Source organism: Tachypleus tridentatus, chromosome 12, assembly GCF_004210375.1.
Source record: "Tachypleus tridentatus isolate NWPU-2018 chromosome 12, ASM421037v1, whole genome shotgun sequence".
Lineage (NCBI taxonomy): Eukaryota > Metazoa > Arthropoda > Merostomata > Xiphosura > Limulidae > Tachypleus > Tachypleus tridentatus.
Window position 1 is genome coordinate 43,921,204 of NC_134836.1, and position 17,317 is coordinate 43,938,520.

A 17,317-nucleotide genomic window follows, 5' to 3' on the forward strand; every position below is an offset into this window, starting at 1 on the left:
CTGTCGATTTTATAATAAGTTTTGTTTAAAAATATGGTGGTGTACAGATATATTACCACTTGTTATGATAATGCAGAGAAGGGGCAGAACAGGCAACATGACTAACATGTATATATTTGGTTTGCACTGAATCCCTTCCTTGTTAAAAAGCCGTCTCAAGTAATATGGATTGAAGAAATAAACGTCACAATTCATTCGTGCGATGAAAAAGCAAAGAAATGCATAACCTCGCTTTCCGAAATTTCAAGACGATTATCTGTAACACTGTCTGTAAAAGCATCTAAATATGATTCTACCACATGCAGGACTTTTACTATCATTGCTATGGTTCCAAGACTGGTCGTCCTGGGATCTCGTATCATCAAAAAGTGGTTGCTGACAAGTTGCACTTGTCCTAATGAACTCTAACTAGGTAGTTCAGAAAAAACTTGTACTTCTAAAGAAACAGAAGACACGAGTGTTTGTTTTACAATATCGCGCAAAGCTACACCGAGCTATCTGCTCTACCTGTCCCTAATTTAGCAGTGTAAGACTAGAGGAAAGGCAGCTAGTTCTTACCACCAACCGCCAACTGTTGTGTTACTACTTTATCAACGAATAGTGGTATATAACGAATAATACAACGTCCCCACAGCTGAAGGGGCGAAAATGTTTCATGTGACGGGGATTCGAACCCACAACCCTCAGATTACGAATCAAGCGTCTTAACTACCTGGGCATACCGAGTCAAGCCACCAGTGAACAATCGTTTCTGTACCCACATCACACAGATAAAGATAAGCTGTGAAAAACGGGTGTGAAAAATTCTTTATTGGTGAAACATAGTAACAGATGCACAACATCCTTATTTTATTGTCTCTGTATCTTATCAGTATTTACCAAGCTGAATCTTTTAGTGCAACATTTGAGATCAAAGATATCTCAAGAAAAACAGATTTACGTCTTGTTCTTTATCCAAACAAAACTTATTTGAAACACTTGAAATATTTATAAAATAGTTTATGAATATTTTATGATTTACTTTCTCTTAAACATGAGTTAAAACTTGCGACGAAAGGTCGAGCATGTTTGATGTTAGATGAAAGCAAACCCAAGCCACTTAGATTACAAGTCGAGTACCTCAACCACCTGGCCATGCCGGGCGAAAAGAAAAAGAAACAACAATTAAATATTTGCAATAAGTTAAATTCTCGAAACTCTTCTTTTTTTTTTAAATATAATATTCTCAGGTGTCCATCCTTATTAAAATAATATCGTTTTTATATACTCAAAATTATTAAAATTAGTGCGCAACTGAACATTATTCATAATTGTTACAATAAAACTAAATTCATAATAACTTCAGGTTTTTAGAAGACACATGCAAAAATGTGCATATACATGAAATAATCTAGTTTCTTAACAGTTATTATACACAGTGATGTTGGCCATCTTATTTTACCATAAAATAAAATAAAACGCGAAGAAAATATTTAGGTAAAACGGGTTATCGCCAAGACCTCTGAAATTCACAAACGTTCCTAATAAATTCTAAGACGCAACATACAAAAAACATGCGCTATAGAATGTGATAACGCGCCATACTTGTTTCTATCATAGTTACCAAAACTTGTTGTGAAAATGTTTAGCATACAATCGCACGAAGATCCTTATCAATTCCAGAACGATATAGTGGCTTAATGATTAAAACAAATCTCGTAGGATGAATTTCTCTAAGGCGAGTGGGTTGAATTCAGCATAGGGTATCCATTTTTGTAATTGTAATAGCAGTCACGCTATCAACTGTTGACTCAGATATGCTTAAGCTTTTAAACTTTTTCTATTTATATTACCGCTCATTTTCAAATAGGATGTGCCGGTAGTTCAACTTGTTCTGAACATTATATGTAATTTTCCAGATTCTGCATAAATACTTCATAGTTGATGTAAGACACTTAAGATTTGCATGCCATTTTTTTATGAATTATGTAAATATTAGAAAATTATTGACTGATGGTTTCAAACTAGTTTTGTTACAACTGAACCTCATCAAATACTTAAAGAGACCAGCAAAACTTTTGTAGTCAAACTATTTTTGTTGCAAAAATAATTATTAGACAATGAAATGGCCTGGCATGGCCAAGCACGTAAGGCGTGTGACTCGTAATCCGAAGGTCGCGGGTTCGCGCCCGCGTCGCGCTAAACATGGTCGCCCTCCCAGCCGAGGGGGTGTATAATGTGACGGTCAATCCCACTATTCGTTGGTAAAAGAGTAGCCCAAGAGTTGGAGGTGGGTGGTGATGACTAGCTGCCTTCCCTCTAGTCTTACACTGCTAAATTAGGGACGGCTAGCACAGATAGCCCTCGAGTAGCTTTGTGCGAAATTCCCAAACAAACAAACAAAGATAATGAAATTTCTAGAATAATAATAAGAAGAAGAATTCTAAATACAAGCAAACTAAATCTATAAGTTCTCTTCTCTTAGGCCTAAAAATAGTTAAGCCTTTATTGAGTACGGTCTGTATTTGATAAAGAGATAATTCGATATTGTAACTAACTTTCGCAATTCTTTATTATTTTAGTTTCGTTAAAGCTAAATTTTACCGTACCTAATACTATCAGTAAATAAATTTATAATGTTATTACACGGCCTAACGCTAAGCTTTTTTTTTAATTGCCATAAGCTTTTAATATATCTTGTTGTACAAAATGTCTACTGTTGTTTTTGTTTTTGAATTTAGCGCAAAGCTACACCAGGGCTAATTTAGAAGTGTAAGACTAGAAGAAAGACAGCTAGTCATCACTACCCACAGCCAACTCTTTTACCAACAAATAGAGGGATTGACCGTAACATTATAACGCTCCCACCGCTGAAAGGGCGAGCATATTTGGTGCGACGGGGATTTGAACCCGCGACCCTCAGATTATGAGTCAAACGCCTTAACCCATCTGGGCACGCCGGGCCTAAAATGGCTACTAAAATATATTCATATTCGCTTTTTGTTTACATCAGTCGAAATTAAGTACGTGTGTGCAATTACAGAAAAGATAAAAACTGGTTATCACCACCAACCACCATCTCTTGGGCTACTCTATTACCAACGAATAGTGAAATTGACTGTCACATTATAATGCCCCCACAGCTGGAAGGGGGAGCATGTTTGGTCTGACGAGGATTCAAAGCCGCGACTCTCAGATTACGAGTCGAGTGTTTCAACAACCTGGTCATGCATGGCCTGTGATTAATATGAAAGATGTCTTCTGATAACTTTTATTTTTACTGTTTTCGATGCAGAATATTCCACAGCAGAGCATTCGACCTTGTTTTCACTCTCCGAGTTTATACCAAAAGGAAAAGCGATAAATCGATAAAGCAGGTTTCGCGAAATAATAATAAGAAAAATATTTTTTTAAATGATGACTTATGATTTTTATCTATTTCGCAATAAAGTTCTTCTGGGTACCTTAGCATAAAACTTATGTCGGTCTACATGTCATGAAACGGAACGTGCATTGTGTTTTACCGCAGTTTGTTATGTTTGTACTTTAGCACCGGCATAAAATATGGTGCTTTATTTATCCTAACTTGTGAAAGACTTCAATCGTACTCTTACACTGTTATACGAATTTTATTGAACGATTATCATTCCGATAACGAAGTATTTATTTTTATTCGAGTCTGTTTGAGAAGTAAATATGGTAAAATTAAATTAAACTAACATATCGTAATGAGACAAAATTATATTGTAAGGCGTTTTAGAATAATAACAACTATGTCTTGTCTTAACATTTCTGAATAAGTCAACATGATGGTCGTATTATTAAGGAAAACAACTATACTACAATAATACTTTTCCCTGTCTACAATCAGATGGTTTTTGTAAATTGTAAGTGAATAATCCAGCGATGTTGAACCCGAATTCCTCTTGTTATTTGGTTACTTATGACAATTGTAAGAAAATTCAAACAGTTTTGTAAACATGGATATTCTTTGTTTCTAGTAAAGCACAGAGCAACACAGTAGGAGATGTGTGCCCACCATGAGTATCGAAACCTAATTTAGCATGGTGTAAGCTCATTGACTTACAGCTGAGCCAGTGGAGAACTGAAGCTAGATCTTTGAAATAAAATAACATGTTAATATAGCTAGGTTCTTTGGTTTAAAAGAGTCAGAATATATGTGAAGCAAATATAAAACGAAAAGAACCTGTATGTTTAAAATATCCTTTTTTTATTTTCAAAATCACCAGAATTGTGTCAAGTTACTTCAACCGTGAAAACCAAAAGAGTCCTGCATTCCAAGCGTTTTTCCGTGACAGTCACTTGGATCAATACTAATGGTTTAACAGTCGTGAGCGAAAAACGTATCGGAGAAAGAGTTTTAAGTATCATTCTCATTTTAGTTTCGACAAATAATTTTTTTTTCATTTTCTTGGTAGAAGCAGAAACAAGTGCAAAGAGCTGTGGCGTCGTATGGGGCGATTACTATCCTTTCCCATTTGTTATATACCTTTCCCTCATAGTTGATTCTTGATTTTTGCATCATCATTTTTGGATTTCTATCCAATGAATCTCATTGCTCCTAAATGATGCAAAAGAGAACGCACGAGTTATTTAAGATGTGTTTGTTGTTCTGTACTCGATTCACTTGGGGAACAGCGAACAGCATAATTGTTTTGTATATATTTAAAAACGGCTGGTATGGATAGAGAAAGCACTAGTAGAGGAGCGAACAACGTTTCGACCTTCTTCGGTTATCGTCAGGTTCACAAAGAAAGAAATGGTTACTGACCGGTAGCTGACCACATGTTTGAAGGGTGTTGTGTAATCGAGTGTAGGAATGTAGAGGGCGTGCTTAGATGTTTTATTATATTTATTAACATTGGTATAAAGGTGTTCCTTTGTATTAGTTTATTTTGGGCTTGAGTTGTTGTATAAGTTTTTCGCTCCTCTATTAGTGCCTTCTCTACCCATTCCAGCCGTTTTTAAATATATAATTTTCTCTACAAGTGGATTTTCTCGTCATCACGGATTGTTTTGTATATATTAGCTCCACACACTCTTCCAAATTAAGACAAATGCAAACTCAAGCTGCTGTTTATCATGTACGAAAAGTTGCCTGTCTTCACAGTGACCATAGCAATAGTTGGAAAAGCAATTTTATATGGCATATTCGTGAATCACACCTGATCGTAAGAGTGAAATACGTTTAAGGCTCTGTTAAAACAAATACATATATAAAGTTACCAAAACAAAGATCTGTATTTTAAAATTTTGGGGTTCTAAAATGATCTCACTAATAACTCGTAGTTAAAACACAAAACAATAAAACTCTTTTATGATATTTGAAAACAATTGCCTAGTTTTACAAAAACGCGATTAACAAAATATTCTTAAACGCTTGTTTCATTGTGTAGCATTGTAAAATTATTTAATGTATTGTCAGGACAAACTTTATTTACTACAAGTATATTTTTCTATATATACTGGCTACGAAATGACGTTGCTGGTCATCCGAGGAATTATATCTTACTTTGATAATTCTCTCTGATAATATTAGGATTGACATTATGTATTTCTATAGATTCATTTTTTCACATTCTATTGACATTCTATTTTAATAGTTTTTAATTGTCCTTGTTTTGTTTTTAACGTACGTAATGATAATATTACAAATTTCTGATTGTCCGCTGTTTCATTCACTTTTGTATTTTACAATCAGAACACTTTCAGACTAAATAGCAAAAAACAGCTTCCACTCAATGCATCATCATATATATAAATGAACGTATAAAGTGCAGAATACCTATCAGGATAAACTTTTTAAAAAAACTTAATATGTTGTAAGGATAATTAGTGATTTTAAGAATTTTATTTTCACTGCAATAAAAACAGCAGTATATGAACGAAAAAAGGGTTTTGTGGTTGTGAATTTGTTCACGAAGCCCCACCTCCTCGGTTCTAGAGATAACACTACCAAATATATCCTGAGTTCAGGAGAGAGGGACTGAAATATTCCCTGAAGCTCATCTAGTGATGAAATAAGGCAACGAGTAAGCTTGCATATTGTTCAACTCTGATTTGACATCGAAGAAACTCCTTGCGATCCTCTCTAATTTGACAGTTAAGATCCATTCCATAGTTTCATCACGATAAATAATGTATAGCTAAAATGCTATCGTAAATCCTTCTACTAGAATTTTGTGTGTAGCTAGTAAAAAAGATATTAAACCATTAGTGTTTACTTGTTCGATTTTGTGACTAGCATAAAACACCCGCTTTCTCTAATGAAACTTTGTCTTCCACTCTAAAAAGTTTCATCACGAACATTCTACCTAAACAATCTATCAAAAAAATTATTTATTGTATTCTGGTGTGGACGAACTATTTCGCTCAGTTGTAAGTTAATTTGTTTATTTTTTTGGTGAATTGCTATTGAAATCATAAATACAATACAGAAGGCACGTTTTAACTGCTATTATAAGACCTGATTACTGGAAAATCTTACTGGATCAGTGAAGAATGATCCGATTGTAGTGCCTTTTTGTAATATAATGTCATTTACACATCACGCTTCGTCAGCTAAAGCGTTTTGGGCCATTAATGTGTTGGGTTTTTTTTTAACATTTGTGCGTTGTATAGTTAAGCAAATTAAGTACTTAAAGTTTCTAATATTTTTCGGACTGTTAGAGGTAGCGTAGTTCCTGGAGTTGGAAAACACTCGTCTCTAAGAAAAAATGCGCAGTTTCTTAACTCACACATGTAAAGAGCTAGTCATAAAAGTATCTTACCGTATTAATTGTGCTTCAATTTTTGAAATCAGAAAACATTTAGTTTCTAAATAAATTAGGGTGTCCTAAATTTCCCATTACATGCTTTTTTATTGGAAAAATAAATATTTTGTAATGTACATGAATGTCAATTTAAATATATTTAATCGTCAAAGTTTGTTTGTTTTTTGAATTTCGCGCAAAGCTACACCAGGGCTAAATGCGCTAGCCGTCCTTACTTCAGCTGTGTAAGACTAGAGGGAAGGCAGCTAGTCATCACCACTCACCACCAACTCTTAGGCTACTCCTTTACCAACGAAGAGTGGGATTAGCCACGTGTTATAATGCCCCCACGTTTAATGTGACCGTGATTCTAGCCCGCAACCCTCATATTACGAGTCGAACGCCTTAACCCACCTGGCCTATCAGTCAAAACACGTTTAGCCAGACATAGCTTAGCTGTTAGCGTGTCGAGATGTGGATCAAGGATTCAGAGTTCAAAATGTGCTGTCTTTGATTGCGTATTATAAGAGAGATATTTAATCTTTTTGTTCCTTTCAAGGGACGAATAATGTCTTTATGTTGGCGAATTTTGTGGTTGGTGGCCTTCTTATGGACGGTCCGGCATAGCCAGGTGATTAAGGCACTCGAATCGTAGTCCAAGAGTCCTGGGTTTAAATCCCCGTCGCACCAAATATGCTCGCCCTTTCAGCCGTTAGGGCGTTATAATGTGACGGTCAATCCCACTATTCGTTGGTAAAAGAGTAGCCGAAGAATTGGCGGTAAGTGGTGATGACTAGCTGCCTTCCCTCTAGTCTTACACTTCTAAATTAGGGACAGCTAGCGCAGATAGTCCTCGAGTAGCTCTGCGTGAAATTCAAAACTAACCAATTGAAACCTTCTTCTGGTAAATAGAAGAAAATAATGACAGAAATATCTGAATTCTCTAACCTGGTCTTTTGATGCAAGTGAAATAGAAACTACTAAAAAGAACATAACGATACAATGAAACAGTGTTGTGAAACAACATAAAAAGTATACATCAGATTGACTGAAAAAATTCAGAAAAAAAAATTAAAATTGTGGAGAGTAAACAGCATAAGTCAGAAAATAAATAATTCCGAACTGCGTGGATTGTGAACTCATCGTAACAAACGAATCTGGAAGAGGTATTACGAAACACAAATTAAACATTGATTATTATTTGTTTGTTTGTTTTTTAATTTCGTGGAAAGCTCTACGGGCGCTGTTTGCGCTAACCGTCCATAACTTAGTAGTGTAACACTAGAGAGAAGACACCATCACTCACCGCCAGCTCTTGGGCTACTCTTTTACTAAGGAATACTGAGATTAATCATCACTTTATAATAGCCCCACGGCTGAAAGGGCGACCATGTTTGTTGTGATGGAGATTCCAACCCAAGACCATCAGATTACGGATCAAGCGCCCTAACCACCTGGCCATGTTGGGTCAAACATTGAATAACCCATAAATGAAGAGTTCCAAACTGAACTTAGAAAGCTCAAACTAGCATATAAACTTCCGTCATTATAAAATAACATTTTCAAAGTTTGTATTACGGAAATATAATATAACACACAGCAAAACACCTTTACTACTACTAAAAAAAAATGTTATACACGGATACAAAAATCCCTGAAAATCCAAAGAGAGAGAGCACAATTATCACAGGTTCAGTAGCCATTTTCAGCAAGGATCACTATATTTCATTGGTATTCACTAAAGTCAGTACATGTTCACGTACAGATGACATGCAAGAGTGAAGGGTAACACATTTTAACAAATTAAAGAAAACTTTACCTGCAATTAGAAATTTAGGATAACAAAGCTTTATCATAATTAAGTCAAAAATGTAAAATAATTTTTAAAAATACTTTGAAAGCCACACATTTTTCTTAGCTAATCAACTTTAATTACTTAATAATTTTACCACAAGACATCGTTTCACTGGAACTCGTAGCTGCAAAAAATGCTCAGGATGTAGGGAAATTCCTTCCAAATGGCCCGGCATGGCCAAGCGCGTTAAGGCGTGCGACTTGTAATCTGAGGGTCGCGGGTTCGCATCCCCGTCGCGCCAAACATGCTCGCCCTTTCAGCTGTGGGGGCGTTTTAATGTGGCGGTCAATCCCACTATTCGTTGGTAAAAGAGTAGCCCAAGAGTTGGAGGTGGGTGGTGATGACTAGCTGCCTTCCCTCTAGTCTTACACTGCTAAATTAGGGACGGCTAGCACAGACAGCCCTCGAGTAGCTTTGTGCGAAATTCAAAAACAAACAAACAAATCCTTCCAAATATGATGGGGTAATGCAAGTGAACATTTGATAAATAGTTAGGAAATAATGCTTCCGAATTTAAACAAAATTATTATTAAAATGAAAAACAGGTCGAAAGAGAATTACTCATGTATTCATATTTACCATTCACTTTGAAAGCTGCTTTTAGTTTCACATTCAAGTATCATTGAAATACTTTTATTTGAAGTATGCATTACAAAATCTACCTCCAATTTTATGCTACGTGTATATAAAGATTTCACAATATACATATTAAAAATACAGTTTCGCCTAATGTAACTTTTTGTCTCAAATCTCAATAAGCAACTATTTTTAAAGCAATTGACGAGTATGAAATAGATAAAGACAATGCTTTACCAACAGACACTACTACGCGTTATTTATGAATCTTGCGAAATATTTGGTTAAAATTTTCACTTGTACAAGAAACTAAGAAACTGTGACATTTTAGTCTGATTCAATGTCTCTAGTATATGATTTGATTTTGTTGTTTTTAAGGCTCTATAATCCACCTTGAAAAGCCATCTATTGATGAGTAATTTTGGGATATTACTCAATAATAGCAAAGCTTATTCGGTTTTACTCGTTCTGATATGATAACTAGGAGCTAACCTCATAAACTACTATTGGTAAGTGCCGTTTTCTTTACAAACTTTACACTTTCCTCTGTTTTAAATTTATGCTTTTAATGGTTTAGCATGTTTAAATATAACGATATTTCTGTCTTTTAAACAATCATTTCTAAATATTTTGAATATAACACCGATTTTGCGAATGTTTTGAAATTTTGTTAAAAAATAGCCCCCCAGTGGCACAGCGGTATGTCTGCGGCCTCGCACTGCTAGAATCCCGGTTTCGATACCCGTGATGTCCAGAGCACAGATAGCAAATTATTTAGCTTTGTGCTTAATTCTAAGCAAACAAACAAAAGAATCTTAAACATTTATAATAACACTTAAAATAAATACGTTTTGCACATAGTAGTTCAAATGGAAGAGATTACCAGAGAAGAATTTTAGATTTCAGGAATGTACGAAACAGGCTTTTGGAATAATTTAACATAGTTGTTACACTTGTACAAATTATAAAACGAAGGTAAAAATACACATTAAGCACAACGTAATCAAAACAAAGATTTGTTTTCATATAGCTTCAGTAATTTTTGGGATAAGGTGCATAACTGAAATACAGTATAGTGTAATATTATCTCATAAAATAATAAAACAAATGTCATTATACGGCTAGAAATCGGACTTCGATAACGCGTAGTGGGCAGAGCACAGATAGCCCTTTGTGTAGCTTTGTGCTTAATAACATACAACAACAGAAAATATGTAAAATTAAATTCATGTGAATAATGACTCTGAATATACTTTTTAGAGGTACCAACTTTACTGACACCAATTCTTCATCATGATGATTGTTATCTCGGAGAAGTGAGAAAAACAAAACGTATTTCAGACAAAAATAGTTTGATTCTGAATAATGAATGAGCACAGTACGCCATTTTAACTTACTTTCTCACTGTCAACAGTATCCCATCTTGTGTATGTTTCACCTTGTCCTTTAGCTTTATTATTAGCTACATCTTTTTCTCGGTGACCACTATTCACTTCAGCTGAACTTGCACCTAAAAAAAGTCGATAACTGATATTAGGCAAATCCATGAAGTTTGGCAATGGGTTATTGGTTTTCACTTATTGATACACAGCTGCTTCAGTTACTAAATATACAGTAACTCACTTTAGGCACCAATATAATTTCTGTGTATATATATATACATCCCCACACACACATATACATTTATATCACATCACAAATAACAAACATTTTCTCGTTTATGTAAAGAAAAAAAAACTATATAGAACGATAATACACGATGCCAACATTTTTGCACATTAAAAATTAAATTCATATGTATATATGTGCCTTTGTATATTATATCTGCAAAAACCATAAACTGCCGTAATAATCCTTCAGGCATATGATATGAATAATTAGAAAAACATAATCAAATGCCAATACATTTTGTTTAAAAATTTTAACACCTTCGTAACTTTCTAACATAATAAAAACAGGTTTTATGTTAACCTCAATGAGAACCATAAAACCTATTTTTTTATTTTAGAAAGTTACAAACGTGTTAAAATTTCTAAACAAATTGTATTGAGACTTGATTACGTTTTTTGTTATTCATATCATGCGCCTGAAATATTATTATGTGTGTGTTTCCAAGTGTGTTTTTTAGCGAAATATTGAAAGCATTCAACTATCGGATAATGTTCAATGCTCTCAACGCTTCGCAAAAAAACAAAAAACACATATAAACATAAACACACGAAACGCGACAACAGTGATGATTATCACATGTCAGTATCAATAGGATTATAATATAATATCCAGATGCTTTACGATTTGCATAATTTAACAGAACAGCTTAATTTCAACATATGTCTACATGTGAAGTTTCCAAAATAAGAATTAAGACAACGTGTAGAATAACATTCACCTTGTAGAGTTCATAGTCCAGTTTGGTAGAAATGTGAAATTTCTATTACAAAAAAACATCAGAGTGTTGAAAATTTCGTTGTATTTTTAATTCTGGTTTACAGTTTTTATATTTTCACCATTTAGATAATGTTCAACATGTTCTCGCGTTAATAAACTTTATCGTATATAACTTTCTGAAATTATTTAAAATGCATTATTACAATTAAGTATTAAGACTGCTCTATGACAACTGAGGTTTATAATTAGTTTACAAGTACATTGGAGTGTTCCTGTTACCGCAACTGAGATATATAATTGTTTTATAATGAAGTTCAAGTTCCGCCTACCAAAACTGACATACCTAATCCATTATACGATACTACAACTAAGATATATAATTGTTTTATAATGAAGTTCAAGTTCCGCCTACCAAAACTGACATACCTAATCCATTATACGATACTACAACTAAGATATATAATTATAAGATATTATAATATAAGATATTATATATATTATATAACATATAATATATGTTATAATATATAACATGCTTTACAAGAGTATTTGACAATTGTCGCAACAGAAGCTTAAAACAGTATAATAAAGAGGTAGAAATATGTTGTTACTATATTGTAAGTAACAAAATTATTGTTCGTATGTTAAGTTAACTGAACAAAATAGTTTTGTCGTACCTTTTGGACAATGATATCTCGCTCTAGCTTTAATTCCTAAAACAACCAAGCATGAAATAACGACTAAACCAGCAATAATGGCGACCAAAATCGCCAGTACTGGACTAAATGTCATCTGCCAAACAGTTTCTAGAAAAAAAACAAAAACACACATATACACGTGTATTGTCTAAAACATAATTAATTATGTTTTATAATTATATATATATAACTTATATACATTTATATACATTATATACACGTGTATTGTCTAAAACATAATTAATTATGTTTTAGTTATATTTTACTAAGATCTTATTATCATTTTTATTAATTAGTTGTAGTCTTCAAGTACAAATAAATGTATAAACCAATAACATTCTTAGTAAATAATTAACATTCTTAATATTACATCCACACATTCTTCATCTAATTATTTTACTTCTGAAAGATCTTTCAACACGTGTTTTTAACTTTTTTGTTTTCTAACAATTTGTAGGTGTGACTTAATGTTGCTCGATTTATATATCACGAAACCAAATAAGTGTCTACCTGTCTGAGATTGTTTTAGAGGTGCAGCTAATGTACTAGTTCGAAGTACCACGGCATTACTTCTTCCTTTAGCGTTCACGGCATAAACTATAACGACAAAATTCGTCCCTGGGGGAAGTCCTGTGGCGTAAAATCTGGCTTCTGTTGACGACAAGTTAGCTCGAAGCTTATGGAATGTTGTATCATGGACCTCCATTACAAAATGCTGACTTAGCCCTCCATCATACCCTTCAAAGCATTCTAATTCTATTGAATGTTCCGTTTGGTTTTGAAGTGAACAGTTTGTCACGGCAGCTGGTGGACCTGGAAATTTTAAGTTATTAAAATGAAATTTCACTAAAAGAAAACAAGGATTTGAGTTTTGATTAAAAAACATAGTCTAACTTGTTAGTTAATACAGTTATGAACTAGAGAGAGAATTCTCTAGAGATGGTACACTTACCTTATTCCTGTTGTGTGATATATCACGTAAAATATTTCTGTATAAGTAAATAACAATAATACAATAATTAACTTGTTGACAATTATAAACTTGTGTTTATTAAAAAGGTAAAGTAAATTATTATACGAATTAATAATTTAACATGCATTCATCGTAACTTACTGCCATACAATATTGGAAGTTTTTGTAACGCTGTTATGAAAGACTATTCTCTATCAAATTTATAACAAATTTTTGTTTCAGATAAGTTATGAAATGTTTGAAACATGCATATGTGTTCTTGTTTTTGTTATTGTGTGTCTGAATTTAGACTGTCGCTGGGAGACATGTCTATATTAAAATATGGCAATGAAAGATTAAAATAAGAGTAATGTTGTAACCCACTTACCATAGATATCTCATATTCTTTCTTGTACACTATTTTATCAAATATAAATGTCGACTGATCAATTTTTTATACACGTGTTCTGTCCATTAAACGTTTCCTTCCATGGGCTCCATATATATATAATAGGTTATACAGTGTTGTAAGTACATGTAAAATACGTCAGATGTACCGTATAACATCAAGGAATCTCCTGTCAGTAATGATAACGCAAGATAATGCTGTGTACACGGTGTGACATTTCGTTTCATTTATCTTAATGCATGATATTTATACCAGGTAATATACTTTTTTATATTCTTAATTGAAACTTTCTTTTAGAGTTTATTGGAATACACCATAGTTATTGTTTAGACGTTCGTGCAGTAGAGTTTTATTGAAAGTATAAATAATATCAAAACATTTTTTTTTCTATTCTCTGAGAGATATTTTTTTCAGAATAGTAACGGTTAAAATAATAACGAAACAAACCTTCTAACAAATGAAGCTAATAATATATTATATGTATATATATATATATATCTATTGGTACTAAATTAAGATTTTCAGATACATGAAATTTATTATGCACTTAAATTTAAAAGTTGTTTTAACGTTGCAATACGGCATAATAATAACAATAACAGTACTTTGTTATACAGAAATAAAAACATAAAAGTTCAGAAACGTAGTACGAATATATTAATACACAACATTTGAAATAATCACAGAAACGGTGGGGAAAAATTAGTATGAAAAAATACTGAGCGAAAACTTGTTAAAACAAACTTCGTAAGAGTAGAGCTACGTGTCCATAGTTTACGCAGTAGTGTTTTTTGTCATCCAATCAATTAGAAAGCGCCCCTCAAGAACCAGTCTTATAAAGCTACAGGAAATGATATTATTCCCAACAGTAGTAGTGTAATTAATTCCAGCCATGGCTCTCCAAGAACAGAAATGCTGCACTTAAAGCATGTGGAATTGGAAACTTTTGCTAGTTACGAAAACTAAATTCGTTTGTTTGTTTGTTTAGAATTAAGCACAAACCTACACAATGGGCTATCTGTGCTCTGCCCACCACGGGTATCGAAACCCGGTTTTTAGTATGTAAGTCCGCAGACATACCACTGTGCCACTGGGAGGAAACTCAATTCGAACAAAGTAATTAAAAACACCACCTTTCACTAGAAGTTGTATGCAATACTTTGACGACGAAACATGAAACTGACACTTTCAGTAAGAGAAAATGGCTGAGATAGAAACCATCTTCAAAAGAGGGTTAAATTTCTAAGGGTAAATTATTTGTGGAACGTACGATGATTAAGTTCATATCAGGCTGAATATCTCGCTTTTATTAGAGAAATGAATGTTACATCGCGAACAGTAAGATATATATTACAATAAAGTTGTAGCAACACGAAAACTGCTGTAGATAATGGATAACCAAATCTATGGGTTCAAATGGACATCAGATCCCGAAAAAGTAGAAAAGGAAAGCCTAGCATGAGTGATCTTTACATATAAATCCAAGCTCAGATAACCTGACAACCAATGAAGGTTTCTTTGATTGCCGAGTAGCTAACGTTATTGTCATGAAATTCCCTCGGGAATACAACTCATAAGCCGAGAATTCACCTTCCCTCGCATCCAGTAAATATGATGAAACGATACCTTGAGAGATAAGGAATTGATATAACACTCACGAAATTCCAGTGAAATTTTTTTTCAGGATGTATGGATTTACGTAAAACTATGAAGGTGAAAATGCGACCAAATAACTTGATTGAATTATGAGTAATAATACACCTTTAAGAAGACGATTCTGCAATGTATATCAATAAACTGTGAGACAATATTAAAACAACTTGTAATGTCTGTGTAAACCAAAGGACTCGTACATAAAATATGAGTGAATTGCACAAAATATTCGTTTGTTGTTTGTACTTTTTGTAACAATATTTCTATACCATTAATAAATTTCGCCACCTACCTGTCGTTATTTGTTGTTTGTAAATCTTTGATACATAAGTCGCTTTTTTGTTTGTTTAAGGTAAAATCTGTCCAATAGACTATGTGCACTATCTCAAGTTAGGAATCGAGCTCAAAATGTTAGTGCCTTAGCCTCTCATGCTTGCAACTGAACCAGAAAACTGAATGAATATAGTTTGTGTATTTACATAATTATTTCTATTACAGTACATATCTAAATGAATGTGAAATTAATGCTGTTAGAAAAACAATTACTTTCGGAACAATTCTAACATTTTATGTCTTTCGGAAAAGTTCTTTGGTAGAAGAAACGAATAGACTTTGAAATTTATAGAAATTTATAGCTGATGTTATCTCATTTTTTTTTAATTAATATTGTAGTTTAGTAGTCACAAAACTCTGTGCAGACTATCGTAGTACCATCACATTTAAGTCACTCTCAACCATTATCCGTGTTTCATAGTTTAAGATGTGGAGTTGTAAAAACACGTTCTTTTTTGACAACTTTTCACTAATTTTTTTGGCTGAAGTAACACATATTTAAAGATGAGAGACATGAATTTTACTTTCACAACTCTAGACATTGGGAAAACAAATATGAATCTAATATTAGAGTGATAGTAAAATCAAATAACTATTTGATAAGTGGTCGATAAATTCATACCTGCAGGAACAAGTTTGAAGGCACACGGTTCTTTTTGTATCCCAACAGAATTTTTTCCCCAACAAAGTATTGTTCCGTAATCCCCATCTCCTCTTGGCGAAAAAGTAGCTGTACTTCTCTTCTCGTCACTTTCAAATGTCGTAACGTCTAAAACTTCTTTCGTGTTGTTGAATCTCCACTGAAACTTTACATCACTTGGATCTGCATCAACGTCACAAAAAATTTTTACGGTCTCGTGTCGAGCAGCTCCGTACACAGATTTCTGACCAATTCGACACGTCGGCGCATCTATAAGGAAGTCAACATAGCTCTAACTGTGATATGACGAAATGAGACGACAAACTGGAAGCTATAACAGCTACACGAACGTTTAAACCCGATACTAAACCAGTAATAACAGTATTCTTCTTGCTTTCAGTGGCTTCTGATTTCCTTTTGTTGTTGTTATCGTTTTTTGTTTTTTTACTAACATCTGAACGCTCAACTTATGTTTTTTGAAAACTATTTTTGTATTTTGTATATTGCCTGTTGCTCACTTGTTTCTAAATCCTTGTGCAAGTAATTCACAATATATTATTACCTGCATCGGTTATTGCACAACTTTAGAAACCATTGGATGTTTTTTGACAAGTGAGACTGTTCTGAAACTTTCGCAATATCCCTACAAAATTAATAATTATTGTTATAATTAACAGTTGTTTAAGATAAATAACATAACTCTAACTAAAATAAACTGAGAGATTGTGTTTCTGACCTTGGAGGTTTCCTCAAAAAGTGCAAGTTAAAATAATGTTTGTTTGTTTTAAAACTTAAACTAATTAGTGTCATTAGTGTCATGCTAATCATGATGTTTTGATATAATGTTATTTTAACATATACATCATATTATTTTATTCGTAATCTATAGAAAATAATAAAATGTAAAATAACTAATAAGGATCAGGTAGGATTGCATTTAATGAGTGATGGGCCATAACTTTTTATTTAATATCCACTACGTAATTTGATTTGCCCAAGAACCTTATACAGAAAAGTACATATACATATATATATATAAAATATTATAAACATTTTTGATT

General features: G+C 33.2%; 1 protein-coding gene across 3 annotated transcripts in view; it reads right to left on the minus strand.

Annotated features, from left to right (window-relative positions):
* Positions 1 to 17,317, minus strand: part of LOC143233149 (nephrin-like) — an 80,029-nt gene that overhangs the window by 1,141 nt on the left and 61,571 nt on the right. For all 3 annotated transcript variants that reach the window (XM_076469092.1, XM_076469091.1, XM_076469093.1), the window contains exons 7-10: positions 16,239 to 16,526; positions 12,780 to 13,082; positions 12,249 to 12,377; positions 10,581 to 10,693 (exon numbers count right to left, since the gene is read on the minus strand). In XM_076469092.1, coding sequence (XP_076325207.1) covers positions 10,581 to 10,693; positions 12,249 to 12,377; positions 12,780 to 13,082; positions 16,239 to 16,526 — 833 coding nt within the window. The remainder of the gene's footprint in view (positions 1 to 10,580; positions 10,694 to 12,248; positions 12,378 to 12,779; positions 13,083 to 16,238; positions 16,527 to 17,317) is intronic.